Source organism: Leptidea sinapis, chromosome 34 (assembly GCF_905404315.1).
Source record: "Leptidea sinapis chromosome 34, ilLepSina1.1, whole genome shotgun sequence".
Classification (NCBI taxonomy): Eukaryota; Metazoa; Arthropoda; class Insecta; order Lepidoptera; family Pieridae; genus Leptidea; species Leptidea sinapis.
Window position 1 is genome coordinate 1,032,222 of NC_066298.1, and position 23,175 is coordinate 1,055,396.

Below are 23,175 nucleotides of genomic sequence, written 5' to 3' on the forward strand. Positions count from 1 at the left end.
AATGGCGGGGATTCGAATAACCTACTTTTTTTTACGGCGCGCGACGTTCTGGGAGTGTGGAGCGCGCGTAAACGAAAATGTTCTTTTTTTGAAATTCATACAGATACCACGCAACGAGCAATAATAATGTGGCTGTATGTTGAAACTCTTTGCGCATGATGGGATATAAAAAAACATACGAATGTTGTTATGAAATTCAGTACAACATTACAACACTCTTTTGGATGATGTAATGGTTATTAGAACATTGCGTGTTTTAATGTTGGCAATAAGCTAACTGTTTCAGAATCTTTAATAGACGATTTAAAGCATGGGTGTTGATAAAGATTTATATACTATTTTACCATAAATATTGTTTTTACTATTTCGTAGTTTACTCGGTACCAAACCTCAAACCATAATATAAAACTTATATGTCCTGCGTGATGTTTCGAAATGATACATTCCAAACGAGTCAACTGTACTGTAGTTAAAACTATATATTATTGCTGAGACTGGTAGACTTAAAACGTTGACTATTATAGGACACGTCTCACATAAATTCCTTTTTCATGGAAGAGATGGACAAACCATTCGGGTCACTCCTGCAACAACATGAAAAATCACATTAGCCTTGCCGGCCTATTAGGGTGTAGGTACGCGATTCTTTTGAAGGTACAGATGTCGTACCGTTATGGAAACCAGTGTTTCCAAGAAAACACATTCCTCAGATAAGTTGCATTTTTAATAAAGCTCGTTATCAATATTTTATGGGGAAAGTACCATAACGAGGAGAAGACTCACTTGATCTTAAGCGGCATCGTCTGGCAACAACAATGGAAATTTAATCTATGGCAAATTAAAAACTGCTTATGGATTACCATACCCTAACACAATCACTGTTATGGCGCTGTGTTTTATATACATCCTGTATTATATTTAAACGTAAATTAAAAATCTATTGCTAAGAAGGAATTACTTCGTAAAATCAGCTTTCAAACAGAAAACATCGTATCAAAATCAGTCCATTTGTCTGGGAGCTACGATACCACAGATTAAGTTTATAATCTCTCTTTTGCGACGCGGGTTAACACAGCGGTACAAGCGTACACCCACAGACTTAGAATATAGTAGCGTATAGACGATCTGACAACCAAATAATGTGTGACCATTTTTGATTTGTCAGTGTGTGCGTTACTTGTCAATCAAAATCAGTTACAGTAATTACAGATTCACTTACTTTTTCTATCTTGCTATATGACCGTTAGAGATGCTCATCCCTCTCCTCTCGAACACTGTGTGTGTCTATGCACTAGTATATTGTAAGTCTATGTGAACAACACAGAGCTGGTCCAAAAGATAACCCCTTGTTTTGTGAGTTGCTAGGGCAACGAACAGAGCACGCGCCGTCGGATCGAATCATTAATTGTAGCGATTATATTATCTGTATAGAGATTTCCCCGGAGTGGTGAGGTACGTGAGGGTAGACTAGAAAAATGCCATCGTTAAGTCCCACCCGCTCTCGCTCGCCAGTTTTAATTAAAAAGTTTATAGATGCACCCGTCCGCGTCTTAACACTGATGACTTTGATAAAGAGAACCATTATTTAGTTGAAGACTACAGCGAAAATAGAGCTAAATATAAATATAGATATTTCAGAATATATTTTTTAATTGTTGCCTGAAGATGCGAAAACGAGCGCATATTCAAGATTTTTCTAATTCAACTTCCACATTGATGTAAAAGATTTTTCAATAGATTTATTTAATTCTATAAACTAACTGGTGACTGGTGCGCTTCGCTTCGCCTAAATAAATAAATATAATATATTAAATTTCATATGAAAACTTAAAATCTTTTATGTTAATAACAAAATTCGTAGAAGTTGGAATTCAAATATTTTATTCAAAATTGGATGTGGCATCACTTATTGAAAGTCTAAAAGTAGTTCAATCATTACAATAATTATTTTGATTTTCTCTGTTGTTGTAATTTAAAATATTATGTCAGAGCAGAACTGCCAATTTATGCGTTAAAAATTTATCTGTAAGAATTATACATACTACAGGAGTACCTAAAATTAGAAATAAAAAATAATGGTCACGAATCGAAATAAAAATCTATCCAACCTCTCAAGTTGGATCAAACTACATACAATGTGCAAAATTTGATTAAAATTGGTTCAGTAGTTTAGGAGTTTATCGCGGACAATCAACGTGACGTGAAATTTTTATATACTAAGAGAAAGATAAACATTATTACAAGTTAGGCCTTAGGGATTCAAACTTAAAAAGCGTCAAATCTACTCCAAATTTTATAGAGGTCAATATGACCTTCTCTTCCAAATGACCACGGAACTGAACGTCGCTCGATACATCTACGCCAAGTATGCCGATACAGGCTGTGGCTGTTAGAGGACTGTCGAAATGTCTCTGTTTAATCGAGGGGATACGAGAAAGGGAAACGTTTTAGCGTTGAACACACAAACTTGTGTTTTCTTAGTGTTGAATTGGATTAAACTTTGTTGGCCCCATCCCGAGACATTGCAATCCATAGTCCCGATTTCAAACGTAAGTTTGTCACGGTTCTCGTCCACGCTAATAAATAAATCTAATTTGCTTTGACTCCAGTAATATATAAGAAACTTCAGGTACCTACTAGGTATAATAATAATAAAATCATGGCACTATTCTAAAAGAGGTAGCGAGATACTCTTTCGCAGTCTGTCAGTGGCCCTTGAGCAGTTCAAAGTAGTACGCTAATTGTTTTCGCTCAGTTGGCCGTTAATAATGAGAGTTCCGGGCGGCCAAGCAACAACTGATCGTCGTATGGAGCCATGAGATAGAGCTCCTGCTGTACTACGTCACCCTTTCTGTATACATTTTTAAGTTGCACGCTAGTTGCTTTACAGACTAGCTTAACCCCGTGGCTTTCCAATAGGAAATTTATTATTTTCGTTTAAAAAATGAAGGAGGAATTAGCAAACTAGTAGTAGTTGTTATTTTAAAGTGATATCCCTCACTTCTGGGATTATAATATATAAATTAAGTTTGTAACCTAAATTAATGAACGATGCGGCACTCAAACCCGCGCCTCTCGGTTTCCGTCCGAGCGCTCTTACCAACTCAGCAAGTCTTTCGAATGACGCATTGATCGGCGATCTTGGTGTGTCTTGTTCAACTCTCTGGTTGTAGCTCCATCTACAGGATCTACTTTACAGTTGATAACCTGCCCAACCCCAATAATGATTGCTTATTAAGAAATTGACTCGAGTCCCGCATTATTCATAAATTTTAGTTTCAAATTTAATTTGTATAGCACTTCAGTGTTATATGCATTCCTACTAATATACTTACTGCTGTGGCACATCACTAGTACTTCAGGTGATTTGGTTAGACACGGGAACGAAGAATACGGTCTCCTCATCAGTCACCACTCAGTGTCGCAAGGACGGTCAGCCTTCACGCACGCATTTAATAAGTATCCTATTTGTTTTCTTTTAAATATAAATTATTAATTAAATATAGTTTGGGAGACCTTTTTTATCCATCCCTACATTGCGGGGATAAAACCAGATCACTAGTGATGTGCCGCAACACTCCTTAAAATGCGACAAATCTTTTAAAAACTCACTCGTTACAAAGTTATATTATTTTAGTTTATAAGAAGAAAAAAATATATACATTAAACAATATAAAAATATTGATACAAATTAAAAACTGTACATTTAAAATTGTTTTAAAATAGATACTTGCTGTGGGTTCTACATACAGTACCGAAGCCAACGAAGTAGTTTATATAATTATTGTCTGTTTGTCAACGTAAAAAAAAACCGAAAAAAAACTACTCAATAGATTTTATTCAAATTTTGCGTGAATATTAAAGGGAGGTCGGGAAAACATGTTAGTTACATATTATTACGTACGATGCAACGTCGCGGGTAGAAGCTAGTAATTAAAATATTACATCTTAATAGAACCTTGAATATTATTGGCCATACGAATATGATAAAAACTTAAACCAATATCATCGTGCAATTTTAAATCTAATTTATTGCTAGAACACGGAGATTTTATTGAAAGATGGCTTCTTGGTATCGAACAAAATTATGTAAATACGGTATGGTATACTTACCTACCAGCGGGGACGAAATTGTGGAGATGTCTATCCGTGTAACCTTAGGAGGAGGAATGGTAAGTATATTGCAGAACAGCTGATCGTAAAGAGACGAATTTATTCTATAACATGCTCCCTACAGGCAGAACTTACTTTCGTTCTGTGTTGTTAATAAACGCGAAGTAAAGTTATTCCATATTTAAAACTTTTCGGTATGTATAAAGAAATAATTTAAACATGGCTTAGAAACGTATTTTTGGAGACAGTATCATCCTTACTATAACAACGTCAGTGACCTAACAATAACGACGTCTAAAATGGAGTTTATCTTTTTCTATTACAAAACAGTGTTTAGCTTGTGTTTATATAAAACGTTAAACTGAAGTATACAGGAACAAGTAAAGGAACAGAAAATACTTTTAACAGCTGTCATCTATCTGTCATCTTATAATCTTAATCTTCCCTAAGAATATTATCTATCCGTTAGATCCTAAACACCTCAGACAAGCTTCGACTCGTATTTGAATATAAGCAAAATGTCTTAACCTTGCTACACCCGCGCAAATTCTTGTGACACCTATACCCGCGTACGGTCTCATAGACCGAAAGTTTGGAACCCCGTTTCATATGATTTTCCTAAGAAAACCTATATTTATTAACATACTATCAGTCCTATACAAAACAGCCTTCAAAGTACAGAGGTTTTTCTTAGTTACTACAAAAACAGAACTAACACATATTTTTTTTTTTAAAAAACAAAAATAAACATTAACATTATAAAAAAACACAGTATACTAAAAATAAAAATCATAGGTTGACTTAGTTTTCAGTCTCACCATAACAATCAGGACATACCATAACAGCATGTTCCAAACAAAAGTATTTTTTGGAAATGACACAGTTGTAAAGTGTCTTGCGGTATTATTTGGATGAACAATTATTATTCACAACGACCAATTTTATTATTATTTGATGTCGCTGAAGACTCGGAACCATCTAATTGACAAATTTCAGCGAGCCTGTCTTATGATTTTAGGCGAGGATGTATTGAGAGTTCGTCTGACAACTAGTAAAAGACTTTGTGATAAAAAATAAATTCGAAAAATTATTCCGTCGGTCTCACAGACCAACGCGCAGGTATAGGAAGGTTAAGGTTCTTGAACGCTAAGCAACAGAAAGACACAGATTTGTAATAGACTTTCTTAGAACAATTTTCAACACATGTTTAACTTTTTTGTAATAACTCTTTACTAATAATAACTACTTACTATGCCTTTATCTTACCTTTGTCACTACATAATTACATGACAGGGAGAAGTAATTTTATTGAGAGTTACTTGCTATGATTTCGTTTGCTAAATTCTAATCTCGACACACACCTGACCGTTTTGTACATCTTTAAAAATATCATTAATTTGAAAGTAAATGTGTTACATTCTCGGCTTAACTATCCAACCGATTGTGCTGAAACTTAAAATGAGGAAGGTAATTGTTGTTATGAATATAAAGATTGTGATGGGAATAACGGGAGAGTTGGAGTTAAATAATGAACAAAGGCTTCACTTTATCCCGAAAACTTCAAGAGTCATTTTACCTATTCCCTTATGAGCATGATATAAACGAATTTCACGCAGACAGTTTCGTGGGCTTCAGAGAATACCAAACAAAATTCTAGCCTTAGTAATGAAATGAAATGAAAGGAAATGATTTATTTGTATGAATCGTGGTAACATAGTTGTTAACAATTAATTGGTGTACAGCATAATTCGCCAATATACCGGCATACAACGAACGAACTGTTATAAGCTTTTTAAGGTTAAGCTGGTGTAACTCTGTTACCTGTGTGTTGATAGATTTCAATATAAAGCTGTTTATAGAAAAAATGAACACGAGAAAAAATATTGTTGTGCGATGTTCGTCATTGATTTTGAAAAGTAACTGGAATTAACAAAATACTGAAACTGAAATTCAAGAGGCACAAGAGTTTACGTATGTGGGCCGAAGGCAAGGATTTAACATTTAATCAAGTATAATATTATTTAAGGCGAGTGGTATCGCCAAAGACCTTGCGCATGCGGGTGTGGCCTATGCTATAACAAAGACCACATTTTTTATTGGGACATAATGTAACATAGAGTATTATAATATTCACATTTCCTGACAGCATATTTAATGGCCCAGTCATCTGTTCTCAATATTCAGTTACTAAGACTTTTAAACAACTATTGACTGCCCGCGACGTCGTCCGCTCGGAAGCGGTAGAGCAGCAAAAACACTATGCCTGCATTCATGAAAAAATTTAATCTAATCTACATACAGACTAAGGGAACAACAGACAAAAAGTTTATAAAGTACTTTTTCGGATTCGGTATTTTTATATTTATATTATTCGGTTTATAGAACACAAAGAAAATATTCTTTTCAGAAATATTCAATGTCCTGTTTTTACTTTGTTATTTTAGTATAGATAGACGATGGGGAATAATTAATATTTTTCTTTAGTTTCATGGTATAAACAAGGTAATGGGTAAAAGTTAGAACAGAACTTATTTATATATAAAACGTCTCTCAATATATTTCTTTGCAAGTGTATTTTCTGACTGGTTGAGCTACAGGATGTTAAATTAGATAAGAAATAATCAAAATTGAATTTAGTTCTGTTTGTAGTTGTATCTTCTTTTTACTTTTTCATGGGAGAGGAGGACAACGAATACTGATCGGAAGTCTAGCTCTAAGCATTATGAAGTTTACGAGCGTTTTTGGGGTTAATTTAAACTTGGCAAGATAAATGCAACAAAATAAGATCAACGCATATTATTGTATTGCTGAAATGAAGTTCTCTTCCAATTTTTTTGTTTTGCGTGTTACCATTAACTAAGTATACTAGCGTAGTAGATAAACACTCTCCTCATTACAGAGAGACTAAACTCAAAATGTTCATGTGTGCTAGTTTTACAGATGTGTTAGTGAGTTAGTGAAGTGTGTAGTATTTTGCTTTTGGTCAATCCCTGTGACAAATAATGATAAACGACGTCATATTCACGTACACAATATTTTATTATCTAACACATATTTTCTTAAATTATAATAATCTTAGGAAAATAGAGTGTTTACTGGTCGTCTTCTATTCCGTCTCTTTCTCACACCTAGGTTTGTATGTAAGGATAGTTATCTCACATTCACATAGCGTTCGTCTATTACGGTAGTATACCAAGTTTATTGTTGTAACAGACTTGAGCGCCATCCAATGACTCGTAACAATGACTATAAATTCATTTACAACTGTAACCATTGCCTTCTCTAGTACATAAACAATACGGTGTCTATATTTGGTTAATTTACAATGTTATCTGCGGCCGGCTGTTATTGCACCTCCATTGTAAGTTAAGGTTTTCCGTCCGAATAAATTTAACATTATAATGCTTGTGGGTCGAGACTTGCCGTTTGGGAAATTTAAAACTTTACTAGACCCTAATGTCTGTAATTTGTTTTGACGTGCTCTGCGAAATATTATTGTGACCTAGAATTTCTAAGTACTAGAGTATTAATAATTATGTCTAGATATAGTGTTGCGAAAATACATCGAAATATTTTTTATGACAATAAGGAACGAGACGAGCAGGACGCTCAGCTGTTACGCCCTGCCCATTACAATGCAATGCCGCTTAGGATTCTTGAAAGACACAAAAATTCTGAGCGGCATTACAATTGGACTCGTCTCCTTGAGACATAAGATGTTAATCGTAAGTCTCATTTAAGTAATTGTAACACTAGCTACGGCGCCCTTCAATCCGAAACACAATAGGCTCTAATGCTCACACAATTTCTGCTTCACGGCAGAAAAAGGCGCGTGTTCGTGGTTTGTGGTACCCATAATCTTGCCGGCATCCTGTGCATAGGACCCTCCTACTGGTATCGATCGAAATACAAAATAGTTTTAGTATTGGCATTAAAGAAAGGCCGGCAACGCTCCTGTGATTCCTCTGGTGTTGCAAGAGATTGTGGGCGGCGGTGATCACTTAAAAAAAGGTGACCCGTACGCTCGTTTGTCCTCCTATTCCATAAAAAAAAAATAGATAGGGAATAAGTGCAGTAGTGTATTACAAATTGAAAAAATAAATATTTTAGTGATTGTTTACGTTCAATAACAATGTCAAACAAGAGTCTGTATATCATTTACCTAAACGGCATACGGCAATATTTAGGTCATTTTTGTCTATTGATAAACTAATAAGAATTCATTCACGTTATATCTTAATTTATTATGAATTTCGGTCGAATTACGACCGACGAGCGACTAATATCTACTGTCTTATTCATAATGACCTAGCGGAGATTTAAAACATCACTAATATACGCTTGTTAAAAAATGGTATTCATAATCACATATTAGAGCTAAAACGCTCATTATCTCTTCGATAAAGCTGACTTGACTTATAGTAGCTAGGACCCTTCTTTAGACCTATTTTAAGCACTCGATCGCAAAAAAACATGGCCGACATCGATCAGCTGTTCGTTAAATAATGAGATAAATAGCTTCCCGCCCAAACTTGTTGGATATCCGTCATAGATTGACAACCGACAGACTTCAAAACTTTGATTTTTCAAGTTTGAAATTATTATGACATCGACTTTTGATAACTGACAAACCATTGACATTGAAAAGATGTCTGTTTCCTTTAACAGTTCCTCATTAAATTAGTTAAAATCATGTTTTTATGTACGAAATGGCAACATTGCGTACTATAGAGACGTATTAGGTATGAGAGATTTATCTAACGAATATGAATAAGGAATTTTATCGAACGTTCGATAGGCTTAAAACACGTTTTAAGTAATATAGCTTTATACCTTCCAAAAGCGTTTTATTATGAATAAGGCAGTTTGTATGTACCTAATGTATTGAATTGTTATATTAGTTCGTTGCTTTCCTTATTACTTGGATTGACAATAAAGAGAGTCTGATTTTTCAGTTTGATTTTATGGCTTTAATAGGTTTCAACCGACTTGTGTATATAGGTTTCTTCGAATATAATGGGTATTATTGTTCGATTTTCATATAGAAGTCCAAACCTGGAGTTTTTTTATTATACCTACTTATACATATTGGTTTTTATATGTACTATGAAGTGCAAGCAATTATTTAGTACAGTTTGATCACAGCTGGATGAACGGTATGACAACGTATTAAGTACTAATCAATACACTACTTTTACAATAATATTAGATACGATAAATGGACAGTAGTAAAGGAGTATGCATGTGTTATAATAGTACCTAATTGTATGCACTCATTATGGAAGATGAGGACAAACGAGCGTACGTATCACCTGATGTTAAGTGATCACCGCCGCCCACCTTCTTCTCTAATACAAGAGGTATCACAAGAGCGTCGCTGGCTTTTTAGGAGTGTGTACGCGCAAATTTTGAAGATATTCATACCGCATCGTCCTGAAAACAGCATGGTTTTTTTTATATAAGAGGGGCAAACTCTAAGCTCAAGGGATGGGGAGTGGTGATGCAATGAACATCAGTAACAACAGGGGTCAAGAGATGCGTTGCGCATGATCTAACCTTGAAGGTCCCTAAACGGTTCTCGAAAGCAGCAGCCGGTGATTTGTGGAAACAAAGGCTGTGCGAGGCAAGAAATTTCTTGAAGAAAGCGCGCTTGTGGAATGCCAGAGGTTAACGTGATGCGGGTGGTATTTTGCATTTTGACGTGAAGTCCGATGGTGGAACTCGGCCGCTGGAATCAATCTGAACAGCTCCTCTGAGCACTCGCCCGGTGATGATTGAAGTCAAACCATCTGGTTTGAGCTGATACTAAGTTTCACCAGACCAGAGATGAGAGCAATACTCTGTAGTACGTGGCCAGGCTTGCACTTTGTAGAACGCTAAAATTCACCGACTTGAAGTATTGCCTTACTCCACCAATGAGCCCTAGTTTTTCTGAGCCGATTTGGCCTTGCCTTCGATATGACTACGTGTTACGGGATTGTCAGTCGTTTGAAGTATCGAGATCCAGTACAGGTAGTACTGGGCGTGACATTAACTATAATATTCTAGGAGAACTTTAGTATATTTTCATTATGCATGTCTTTCATAATCAAAATATGCTAAAATTAAAGTTAGGTTTAAGTTAAATATAAGTGATATACAATCCGTTTAAATTAAATTTGTAATGAGCGATGCGGGTCTTGAAACCGCGCCCTCTCGGGTTCCGTCAGAGCGCTCTTCCAACCAACCGTTCGAGTGACGTATGTTCATAAATCTTGGTATGTGTTGTTCAACTCTTGGCTCAATAGTTGGCGCATAAATGCGCATTAATTTATTACATTGTCTGTAAGATGATTATCACTAATTCAGTTAATGTAAAGAAGACTACGATGAAACTTAATTAACTTAAATCTTTAGTGTAATAAGATAAGGACAATTGGAAGCATCATATTCTGACACTTAATTAATTATTGTTGTTTTAAAAAATTAAGTTTGTCGAGATAAATGAGGAATTCGTTTGAAGCACAGTTTTTGGGGTTCCTCACTGATCAAGGCTCTATTCAAATTCAAATATTTTTATTAAAAGTAGGATGTGACATCACTTATCAAAAACTACACCCATTCCAATAAGAATGCCTCAGACATGAGAAGAAAGGGCGCAACAAACTCAGCGGCCTTTTATTTTTCTTTTTTTTCCTAATAAGACTACACTGCCTGTCCGTCCAGACGTTCGTCTGTCATTGGGATGCATCTCTGAAACCGCAATAGTTACACAGCTTGTGTTATAAACGATTAATACTAAGGCAGCTAATGAGAATAACAACGTATATATATTATTAAAACGTACGAAAGTGTTGTATCTTGTACCAACGATGGAGCCCATGGTGTACGACTCGGACTTAACCGGTTTCTTATGTACTTATATAATGTTACTTGGTAGACATAAAACTATATTAATACAAATTTAATTTGCGCCAAAATTCACGGAGCGCTCTTACCACCCTAGTCAACCGGCGGAGTGAAGCATCGACCCAAATTTTGGTATGTGCTGTTCAACTCTCAGGTTATGGCTCCACACAAGTTGAACAACGGTCGGACAGTTCTATCTATTGCTACACTGACTCCAGCGCAACTGAATACCGAACAGTAAGGGACCGCTTTTTCAATACAAATACAATAAAACATATTAAATTGGACAGAAATAATGATTCAAATTCGACCATATAGATACAGAGATAAACGCGATCAAACAAACATAAAAAGCTTCACTATAGATGGTCAAGATTTAGTTAAAAACTGGTTTAATCTGGATTGAATCCCCAAACAAACGTATATTAATGTAAGTTGTCTCAGTTCAGTTGTGGTTTAGCAACATCTTGCGGTCCTTTTGCACTGACCCTGACGTTAATATTGACCCGAAACGTCCTCGCCGCTGCAGACCAGAACAAACCAGATTTGCATCGAAATTGAATTGTTTTTGTTTCCAATTTGCACCGGCGAATAAGCAGTTCCGGACAGTTCGGTTCGGTTTTGGTTTCCGCGAACTTAACTAGCAACGATATCACGTGAATAGTAATTGTTTCTATTAATTTATACCGTACCTATGCGCACACACGTAGACTAAGAATAAACTAGGGTATAGACGACCTGACAGCCTGATAATCAGCGACCAATTTTGATTTGTCAATGTGTGCGACTGTTTTAATATTCAGAATACTACGGAGCTTATGCCAGATTAATTTGAAACTTTGCACACTTATCAAACACTGTCTTACTTTTATTAGCCCTGTATATATTTCTGTTTCTTCAAAACGCCGATTAATTTGATATGCATTTTTTTTATTAGTAACAAAACTTATGGCCTATGGGTAGACAATGTATTTTAGGAAATAAGATCAAAAGGGGTTCTTTACAACAAGTTTTGATACCAATTACCAAAATTTCACAAGCAAGCTAACTCGTCAACGGTTGCAGCGGAAGTGTGTTGACGCCATTTTTTTGTGCCCAGGCAAAGGAGAAATGGCTACCCTCCGGGAAAACGGTGGAAGGGAGGTGGTACCTACCCACAAAATACCACCTGAGGTTGGCTTTAGAAGCTACTCGGCTACTAAGCTTTTTTTGGAAGCTACCTCTCTTGGGTAAAAAGAGACGCAAGCGGTACTCCCTTGGGAGTATCTGCTTGGGAGACAGCGTTTTTTTATATCCATATTCACCCTCTACTCCTGTAACTTTCTACAGTATATATCGATGGCTTAATAAACTAAAATATAAATATAATATAAATGACTTATTATACAGTTAGTAATATTGTTCTAGGTTTGAAATACTTACATTCAGCGCGCATTCTCCATCGCGACATCAAGCCGGGCAATCTTCTGGTGAACAGCAACTGTGTGCTCAAGATCTGCGACTTCGGGTTGGCCAGGGTCGAGGAGCCGGACTCTACGAAGAACATGACGCAGGAGGTTGTCACGCAATACTACAGGTGACTGTCAATTACACATTAAATGTTGCTCGGACCAACCAGGATATGTCTTGGTAGAAGAGCAGACATAAAATACTTAAATAATGTAGTGCCTTGATGACCAAGCTCTTATGTTAAGGTTTTTCACAAATCGTTTATTTCAGGCGCCGTCAATTAGCGTTTTGCAGCAATATTTGATGCTAACGTGAAGGTTCAATGAAGGCTTCATATGATGAAAGAAAGGATGAAACGGTTTTACCAATGATCAGACTAGATTATACGTAAAAATGCCCTTGTACCTAGTAAATTTTATCAAAATGTTAGAGCCTCTTCCCCTTTCCTATCTTTTACTCCTAAACTAATAATAATAACTTAACGTATTTGAATGGGGATTATTTCATGGACCGCAGTTTGTCGAACTTGAGAGATAGGATGGGTTTTTATTCGATTTGGGACCCATAATTATTTTTATTTTTAATATTTGTTTTGTATGGACATACTTTTATTGAGAGAATTTATTGACGTACGCTGACAGTTGTGCTGTGGAACAAATTCATTATAACAACAGGGAGCATATTTCACGAAACAATTCTTGACGTTATGAAATATTATTGACAAATTCATAAAAAAAAAAGATTTTATCTATTTATGTACAGAACAACGTCTTTCGGGTCAGCAAGTAAAGTATAAAATGAAACAAAAACTTTTGCCTACTTATAACTATACTAGCTGTATTAACCATATTAGTTGATGTTCCAAAGCTGTTACATGTATACAAAACAATCATATTATATATTGTTAATGCAGCGTTCGTTAGAAACGTTTTCGTTGGACCGCTTCTTCTCCAACTAACTTTGCAAATCCGACTGCAACGAAAAAGTCTTACACAATAATGTGGCTTTCCATTGGTAGGAAAATTTATAAAATTGGTTGAGTAGATCCAGAGATGACACCCCACACCAACACAAATTTACCTCTTTATAAATTAGTTTACATAAGTCAAATAATGATATCTACTTGTACAATTGATGTACTTACATTTAGTACGGTATATTGTCAGTTCGCCCTTTGGTAAAGGTATCCCTTAGAGTTTGCCACACAGTAGGAAGTCTGTCCCTCACCGTTCAACCCCAACCTGTTCCAGCCATACGTATTATCCTCCCATGTTTCTCGTTGTCTTCCTGTCTCTTTTATTCGTTCCGTATATATTGTGTGTCCAGTAATTGTAATAATAAATTAATGTATTACAAGTAGCTATCGATTATAATGAACTCTTAACGCAAGCAATATTTTGTTTTATGTAATTTTAAGTTTAACGCCACAAATTAACATATCATCCCCACTATCTGGATATGTGGCATTCCTCCACAGTGCGGTTTTCAAGGAACTTTGTTCCACGTACAACAAAGCTGTGGGGATGAACTTCCTTATGCGGTGTGTACGGGACGAAACGATATGAGTACCTTCAAAATCAGCGCGTACACCTTCCTTAAAGGTTGGCAACGCTCCTGTGATTTCTCTGGTGTTGCAAGAGAATGTGGGCGGTGATGATCACTAAACATCAGGTGACGAGACGAAAGTTTAACCAACTTGCCTATTTATCGCATGGGCATCCGAATATAAATTCTCACCAAATTATTTCAGAATTTAGAAATATGTAATAGCAAAATTGTAAAGATAATCTATTTCGTACGCATGACCGCAAGATGGTGCCGTTCTTGAACCGTGGCACACTTTCAAAAGTGCGGTCACTCGCAGAGGTCATATTCTATTCACAACTAACTAAATAATTGTGGCTTTGAAAATATTTATGCTATTTCATTCTTTCAATGGTTACACGTTCAATAATAAGGTCACTTTTTTGTATCCTTCACTTACCAGGTGACATTAGCGTGTCTTAAGTACCTACTAGCCGTAATAAATTTTATATATTTTACTAATATATATTTTAATAACGTACTACGTAATACAATTTACATAATAGCTTGAGGGGTAAATGTATACAATTTTATAAAAAAGTCCCAGCCACTGTTCAGGCATTATCTATAAATAAATTTAAATGTTTTATTAAAAAATGGCTCGGTCGTAAATCCTACCACTCCACAGCTGAATATATTATATGATTATTTTATAGCAATACCAATGACAGTACAATATTGTATATTTTTATTAAAAAAAAAAGCAAAAAAAGAATGCTGGGAGAGTTACTTGCGCTGCTTCTTCTCTCTCAGAGCGCCATTTGTTACCGAAGCAGTAGTAGTATCTTGTGTATTATAAATGACATCAAAAATAATTCTAAAGGAATCAATTTTGAGAAAATAAATGCCTTTTATGCCGTGCGCGATAGCTTGAAACTCGTATCGAATCTAACTTGAGGACGTTATTATGACTGATGATGTATGATTTGTTATTAATTAACTAAATATTTGTTACCTCTTAAGTAATTGCATCACTTATTTTACGACAAAAATGCCATCCATTCGAAAATGTATGCCTCAGACCTGAAATGAACTGGCGCATGGACGCGGGCTCCTTTTTCTTAAATAAAATTTCGTCACAATATAATGCCGTAAAATAAAATGTATCTATTATTAAATATATCCATCCATCCATCCAGGTCGATCCATTCCCAATCTGTGGTATCATTAAAAAAGTCATTTATGTTATGTACCTTTACCAAATAAAGGTTTTAATAAAATTCTAAACACATAGAGGATGTGTGGGCAAGTCGGTCGCGGGAGACCTCGTAGAACATTCGTCGACCAAATCGAGAACGTTTTGAAAAAAGGAAATAACCGAAGCTGCATCCGGCGAGCATGTATGAAAAGAGTAATGAATGTAGAGGAAGCGCGTGAGGATTGTAAAGATAGAAAGAAAGTGGTATTCTGTTGTCTTTTTTTATGAAAATAAGGGACAAGACGAGCAGGAAGTTCAGCTGATGGTATTTGATACGCCCTATCCATAACAATGCAGCACCGCTAAGGATTCTTGAAAAACTCAAAAACTCTGAGAAATAAAAGCACCGCCACTGCAATTGCGCTCGTCACCTTGACACATAAGATGTTAAGTCTCATTTGCCCAGTAATTTCAATGGATACGGCGCCCATCAGACCGGTGTCATTCACCTGGCACCCGGCATCCTGTGCAAAGGAGTGCTCCCACAAACTGTCTCTGCCTACCCCGACGGGAACAAGACGTGAGTATGTGTGTGTGTGTGCTAAACATATAATAGAAGACATATTGAAATAAATACGTGTAGACATTTCATACCGTTAGTGTGTCTAATGGACAGCAATTGATTTTATATGTTTAGGTTAATAATTTTACTGTAATACATTTCAGAGCACCAGAGATTCTTATGGGAGCGAATCACTACACGGCCGCGGTGGACGTCTGGTCAGTCGGATGCATCTTCGGCGAGCTTCTTGGCAGACGCATTCTATTCCAGGCTCAAAGTCCCGTGCAGCAAGTATGATCAATACAATTCTTTATTATCTAATATATAAAATTCTCGTGTCGCGGTGTTTGTTGTTAAACTTTTTTTTTTCTTATGATAATAAGGGACGAGACGAGCAGGACGTTCAGCTGATGGTAATTGATACGCCCTGCCCATTACAATGCAGTGCCGCTCAGGATTCTTGAAAAACTCAAAAATTCTGAGCGGCACCACAATTGCGCTCGTCACCTTGAGACTAAGATGTTAAGTCTCATTTGCCCAGTAATTTCACTAGCTACGGCGCCCTTCAGACCGAAACACAGTAATGCTTACACATTACTGCTTCACGGCAGAAATAGGCGCCGTTGTGGTACCCTTAATCTAGCCGGCATCCGGTGCAAAGGAGCCTCCCACTGGTAAGCCCTCATCCGAAACGGTTTGACCGATTCTCATGAAATTTTTTGTGCATATGGGATAGGTCTGAGCATCAAACAACATTCATCCCCCTAATTGTTAAGGGTAGTCCACCCCAACTTCTTTTTTTTAATTTTAAGATATTTTTTTTATGATACACATTAAAAAATACAACCCAAAAATTTCAACCCTCTACGATCCACACCTATTTTTCTATCCCAATTGTAATTATATATTTTTATATATTCTATTACATCCACAGATACGCACTAGAGTTGCAATATGTCAATCGAATTTAATGATTATTGAAATATGATAAATTTTATGTACATTTATATGTATCTATTTACTAGCTGACCCGGCAAACGATGTTTTGCCATATAAAGTATAATTCACGCGATAGTTTTATAAGTAATAAAATTTTGCCTATATTATAGCCTGTACAACATTTTGTTCTATTGTCAATAGTTTTTGCAGCGCACGCAAAAATAGGTTTTCGATTTTACACCTTGTGTTACAAAATAGCAATTTTATTACGGATCCCTAATTTTGAAAAAAAAAAAACATAGCCTATAGCCTTCCTCGATAAATGGACTACCCAACACTGAAAGAATCATTCAAATCGGACCAGTAGTACCAGAGATTAGCGCGTTCAAACAAACAAACAAACAAACACTGCAGCTTTATAATATTAGTATAGATAATAAATTTTAATATATCATTTGGTAGGTCTGCGAATCGGTCGTCATCTATTTTTTATTATTGAATTTTAATTATCGAATTTATTTTATTTATTACTTTATATGGCAATACAAGGTTTGCTGGGTCAGCCAGTTATTCTATAAAGTCTGCGCTGAGGTAGCGTTAATACCATTCCCGTCTTAATCGTGAAGCGTATGTTAAATTCAACCATTCGTACCTACCTGTACCTGTTCCTATATTTGGGTATTTAAGGGGGGACCAAACTTTTAGCGAAAGCAGGACGACATCAGGGCAGCTTACAACGCCCTAAGATACGCCAATTAAAAGGAATTCCAATATTAGTTCAATAGTTTATAACTATTTTTGTAGTTTAAAGACAAAAACGAGAAATAATACATAAAAAGTAAAGAAAAACTTACAAGTTACATATGAAAATGAAAACTTATATTGAACTCGTAAGATTGCTTAACAATTTGGCTTAAGTTCAGTTCATAGTTGTAATGGTCGAGTTTTCTTCTCACCCCATGTATAAGGGCTGAGCCTTATACTCTGGTACTTCTTCTCCTAAGACATTGGGAGAGTCTTTGGGTATTGTTGAATCGTCGCTACTTGCTTGGGTTACAACGAATTTCTTTTTTGTTATGATCATTGTTGTCGTCCTCCTCTTTAGTAATGCAGTCCCTAGAATACACCTTCATTTTGCGTTAAGAATGAAGAGGAAGTGACGAAGAGGGCTTTGGTTCGGGGTTTCGGGGGAATTCCAAGTGTTGCTGCGTTTAACAATCTGCTCGCCGGAACATATTAGTGGTGATACTTCTTATCCCACCTCACTATAGCACGCAATGCATGGTTCATAGTTGTAACGTGCATGGCGTGTGTTTCAGCTGGAGCTGATCACAGAGCTGCTGGGTACTCCGTCTCTGGAGGACATGCGTCACGCGTGCGCCGGCGCGCGAGCTCACATGTTACGTCGTGCGCCGCGTCCGCCCGCCCTCGCCGCGCTCTACACACTGTCCGTGCAGGCCACCCACGAGGCCGTGCATCTACTGGCGCAGGTGAATACTGATATATTAATACAACTTAACCAATAACAGTCGCAATGTTACAAATATATATATCTATCTATATATAATGAAAATGGTCTTTGTTTGAGGCTCAAGCAAGCCTAAGCCACTGATCGTATCGACATGAAACTACCACCATTCGATGCGAAATTTATCCTGGATGGTTTATGACTACCTATTCTTCGAATTCCAACGTTCCTTACTTTTAAAATTCGGGCGGGAACGGCTAATTATATATATACAAAGTTGGAAGAGAATATGCAAAACATAATTGAATTAATAATATTAATTAAGATCTTACAAATAAATTGATTGAGAGAGACCATAATCAAACAATAAATTACTAACAATATAAACAGCAAATTAATCTAGTTAATTATTATCTATATATATAAAAATGAATTGCTGTTCGTTAGTCTCGCTAAAACTCGAGAACGGCTGGACCGATTTGTCAAATTTAGGTCTTGAATTTTTTGTGGAAGTCCAGGGAAGGTTTAAAAGGTGAAAAAAAAAAGGAAAATGCTGCTAAATTAAATAAAAACAACAAATCTTTTTTTCCTTTGATGTGTCCATACATAATTTCTATGAGAGAATTTATTGACGCACAGTTTGACAGTTCTGCTGTGAAACAATTTCATTACGACAGCAGGGTGCATAGTTTACGAAGTAATTTTTGATGTTATGATATATTATTGACAAATTCATATAAAACCATTATTTTATTTATTATAATATACAGAACAACGTCTGTCGGGTAAGCTAGTAAAGAATAAAATCAATCACGGCTAGCATTATATTGATTAAACCTCGTTAAGAGAGAGATGAAATATGTCTCAATTTATAAAAAGTTTATTGTACTGGAAATGGGCACAACTTCTGTTAATAAATGATTTTTTGGCAAATTTAGTTGCAGGTACATAAGAATTGGCTTTTTGTCTTGTATTACCATTTCATGGACATATTTATATTGATAGTAAGTAAGTTGAGTCGATTACATTATAGAATATTTTCTATAACAAACGAGCGTATGGGTCAACTGATGGTAGGTGATCACCACTTCCCATACTCTCTAACGACACCAGAGGAATCCCAAGCTTGTCAGAGACAGAACCGGGTAGAATCAATTGGAGGAGGTTTTGTTTTAAAAATATTTATAGTTTCAAAAAGTTTTATTAAATAGTAAATGTAGAGTTGATGACTTACTGTCTTATTCATAATGACTTAGCGGAGATTTAAAACATCGCTAATATACGCTTGTTAAAAAATGGTATTCATAATGGCATATTAGAGCTAAAACGCTCATTATCTCTTCGATAAAGCTCACATTATCTCTTCGATAAAGTTCACGTGACTTATAGTAGCTAGGACCCTTCTATAAACCTATTTTAAGCACTCGAACACAAATAAAAACATGGCCGACATCGATCAGCTATTCGTTGAATATTATGATAAATAGCTTACCGCTCAAAGTTGTTGTATATCCGTCATAGATTGACAACCGACGGACTTCAAAACTTTGATTTTTGAAGTTTGATATTATTTCTTATTATTATTTGACATCGACTTTTGACAACTGACAAACCATTGACATTGAATAGATATCTGTTTCCATTGACAGTTCCTCATTAAATTAGTTAAAATCATGTTTTTTTGTACGAAATGGCAACATTGAGTACTATAGAGACGTATTAGTTATTGGAGATTTATCTCACGAATATGAATAAGGAATTTTATCCAACGTTCGATAGGCTTAAAACACGTTTTAACTAATAAAGCTTTATACCTTCGAAAAGCCATTTTTATGAATAAGGCAGTTAGACTATTAATACTAGTGGTGGTATTGTCAACAATCCCCATGGCTTGTTCTTCAATTGCAATATAATCTGGGTATTTAGGCCATGGTTAACAGGAAACAGACTGCGCGTTTATACAACCATATCATCATTGATGTTTGCCATCATCGAAACTCACAACAATAACACACATGTCCGACAAATTTTGTGATGGTATGTCAATGGTTACCATATAATAAAGATTGATAAAAAATATTTGTCTGGTTGGAAAAGAGACCCAAATTTAGATATAGACAATCATAAAAGAATGTTTGGTTTGGTTTTGTCGTTTGCATGAACTTTACTACCTACCTACAGTTTTATTCTGAACCATTAACCAATCATGATTTAAAGAATGGTTTAAAAGCCACGTATACCTTTAAATAGGTAACTACCGTTATTAATCTTAATAACTCTCACTGCAATAGTTTTAGCATGTACGGAGGAAATATAATTAGTATCTCAACTCGACGTAAAAAAAACCACAAAACAACGGCATGGGATTGAAATAAAATTCAAATATCCTTTGCTGTTGCGAATTATGATTAGGTACTTAGTAAGTAAAAATGACACTGATTGAAACCACATAGCCACCGGTTGACGAGTTTTTTCCATTTGATTTTAATTGGTTAACGATAATTAAAAAAAATAAAATAAAATGTACTATGAATATGCCACTCTTACGACCGTTTTCAATAACCTATCTTAGTTTAACTTACTAGACGTAGAGAAATCGATCACAGATAGCATTGGACTCTAACAGTTATATTGGACATAACTATGGATAGATAAGATCCTGTTATTATCAACGGTGACAGCAATGTATCCGTAAGTTAAACTCAGGGTAGATAGGATATTGAAAACGGCCATAAATCGATTATGAGTCGATTTTATTATTTCAATACTATAAAGTACTTTTAAAATAAAAATGTAACTTAAATTATATTGTCTGACGCGTCCGTGGTCCGTGTATGATCAACCTCCTTTACAATTTCAGATGCTGGTGTTTGACCCGGCGAAGCGTATCACGGTGGTGGACGCGCTGGCTCACCCGTACCTGGAGGAAGGGCGGCTGCGGTACCACTCGTGTATGTGCAAGTGTTGCTACAGCGCGCCGGCCTCGGCCCGTCACTACTCGCCCGACCTGGAGCCAGTCGCGCCGCAGTCCTTCCACGACGGTTGGGAGAGGAAACTCACCTCCGTACATCAGGTCAAAGGTACGTGCGATACAACACATGAGGCACCGCACCACAATTAGTCGTTAAGTTTAAATATGACTACATTGTGATTGTCATTGAACCGCCACACTATTTGAGGACTGTAACGTGGAATCAAATAGAGCTGTAATTAACAATAAACTTGGCATTTATCATTGGCATTACTATGGCAAAATTTGAAGATATATTAAAAATAACAATTTAATTAAATAACAAGGGAAAACAACATGAAAACTAAAGCGCACGTTGGGTACTATTGGTATTGGGAAAAGCCCTGAACTCTAGTTTGCGTACGAGCAAAAGGCATGTATATTTTTATATGAAAATATTGCTACTGTGAATTCAATATTTTGACAGCCATTTGAAATTCGAGTAAAAATTATTTAGTTCTAATTTTGGTAATCACACGTGCTGACCCGACAATTGTTGTTTTGCCAAATAAATGAAATACCCCACGCCTGCTCATTGTATGAATTGTGATATACATATAATGAAATGTCATTGACTTAATTATTTGTATTGCGAATATATAGGTATTTCTCAGTCAAAAAATATAGATCCCGGAGAAGATTTCACCAACATATCATATAGTAAAACCTTCTTTGAAACACGCTGCATATTATGGAACAAGTATTATTCTGATTGGTTCAGTAGTTTTCGCAGTATAGCCGGAGGAAAAACGGCTCTCCGTTTATAAGTAAAGACAAGCCTTTAGTGTAAATTTTTGAATATGATGCAATTAAAGTTAGATTTATTGTAATTACGCATGAAGTTTGCGATAGTAAGAAATATTTGTTGAAAATACATAATTTTTATTGTGGAGCTATGAAGTTTTCATATTTTTCTATGGGAGTAACTGACATAGGCAGACGAGTATTTTCTTTGATTAACGCGGGTGTTACACATTTAAATAAAACACTTTAAAAGATTAAAAGTCGTGTAATTGTAACTGTTTTTACATCAGATTATTTTCGTCATCGACTTTTATAACACAACAGACTCCTACCTGTAATTCGCAAAACAATTCAGCCAATCAGCTGAGGTGTGCGGTCGTGTGGCGTACTGAATTCGCATTGGTCGGGTTACGATCACAACATATCCTAATTGGTCAGGTAACGATCACAACATATCCTGATTGGTCAGGTAACGATCACAACATATCCTAATTGGTCAGGTAACGATCACAAAATATCCTGATTGGTCAGGTAACGATCACAACATATCCTGATTGGTCAGGTAACGATCACAACATATCCTAATTGGTCAGGTAACGATCATAAAATATCCTAATTAGTCAGGTAACGATCACAACATATCCTGATTGGTCAGGTAACGATCACAACATATCGTGATTGGTTAAAATCACAACATTTCGGAAACAACTGCTGCAGCTGTCTGTTATAACGTATAACGGAGCTGTTTTATAAAATAAGTAACAGTTTTGTTAAAACAGCGTTCTCGTTCAAAGTTGTCTCATGTTCCCAATTCGAAATGTGCATTTTCGCAGAGGAGATTCACAAGTTCATAGCGGAGCAGCTTCAGACGTCGCGGGTGCCTCTCTGCATCAATCCCCAGTCTGCCGCGTTCAAGAGCTTCGCAAGGTAAGGCGGCCGCAACCAACTGCAACCCACCGCAAACCACCAACCAACCGACACTAGGTGATTTCTTTGCGATACCTAACCGATCGGTGCCTACTCTACTCGACACATGCGCCTTCTATTATTATTACGAAGACACAATTTTGAATCAGTTTTTATATATTTAAATAAAATACTTTTTTGGGATAAAAACGCGACCAATGCCTAACCAAACCTTTACATTGATAAAAAAATATATTTATTTAAACTCTAATCGTTCTAAACTTCCAGGATGCCTGCGAAGTATTCTATTTAAATGTAATTACTGCGTAAATTTAACATAGTTTTGTTGAAGCTGATGAATGTAATATTGGCAG

At 36.0% G+C, this 23,175-nt stretch overlaps 1 protein-coding gene and 1 long non-coding RNA gene across 2 annotated transcripts in view; both read left to right on the forward strand.

Moving 5' to 3' along the window:
* The window catches only part of LOC126974866 (serine/threonine-protein kinase NLK), a 176,497-nt gene that overhangs the window by 145,089 nt on the left and 8,233 nt on the right, over window positions 1-23,175 (forward strand). Inside the window, 5 exon segments of the mRNA XM_050822561.1 lie at window positions 12,409-12,577; window positions 15,899-16,025; window positions 17,993-18,163; window positions 21,002-21,221; window positions 22,729-22,822. Coding sequence (XP_050678518.1) covers window positions 12,409-12,577; window positions 15,899-16,025; window positions 17,993-18,163; window positions 21,002-21,221; window positions 22,729-22,822 — 781 coding nt within the window.
* Window positions 22,256-22,609, forward strand: LOC126974880 (uncharacterized). The gene is made up of 3 exons (XR_007731587.1): window positions 22,256-22,364; window positions 22,396-22,457; window positions 22,520-22,609. It is a non-coding gene; the product is annotated as an uncharacterized LOC126974880 (long non-coding RNA).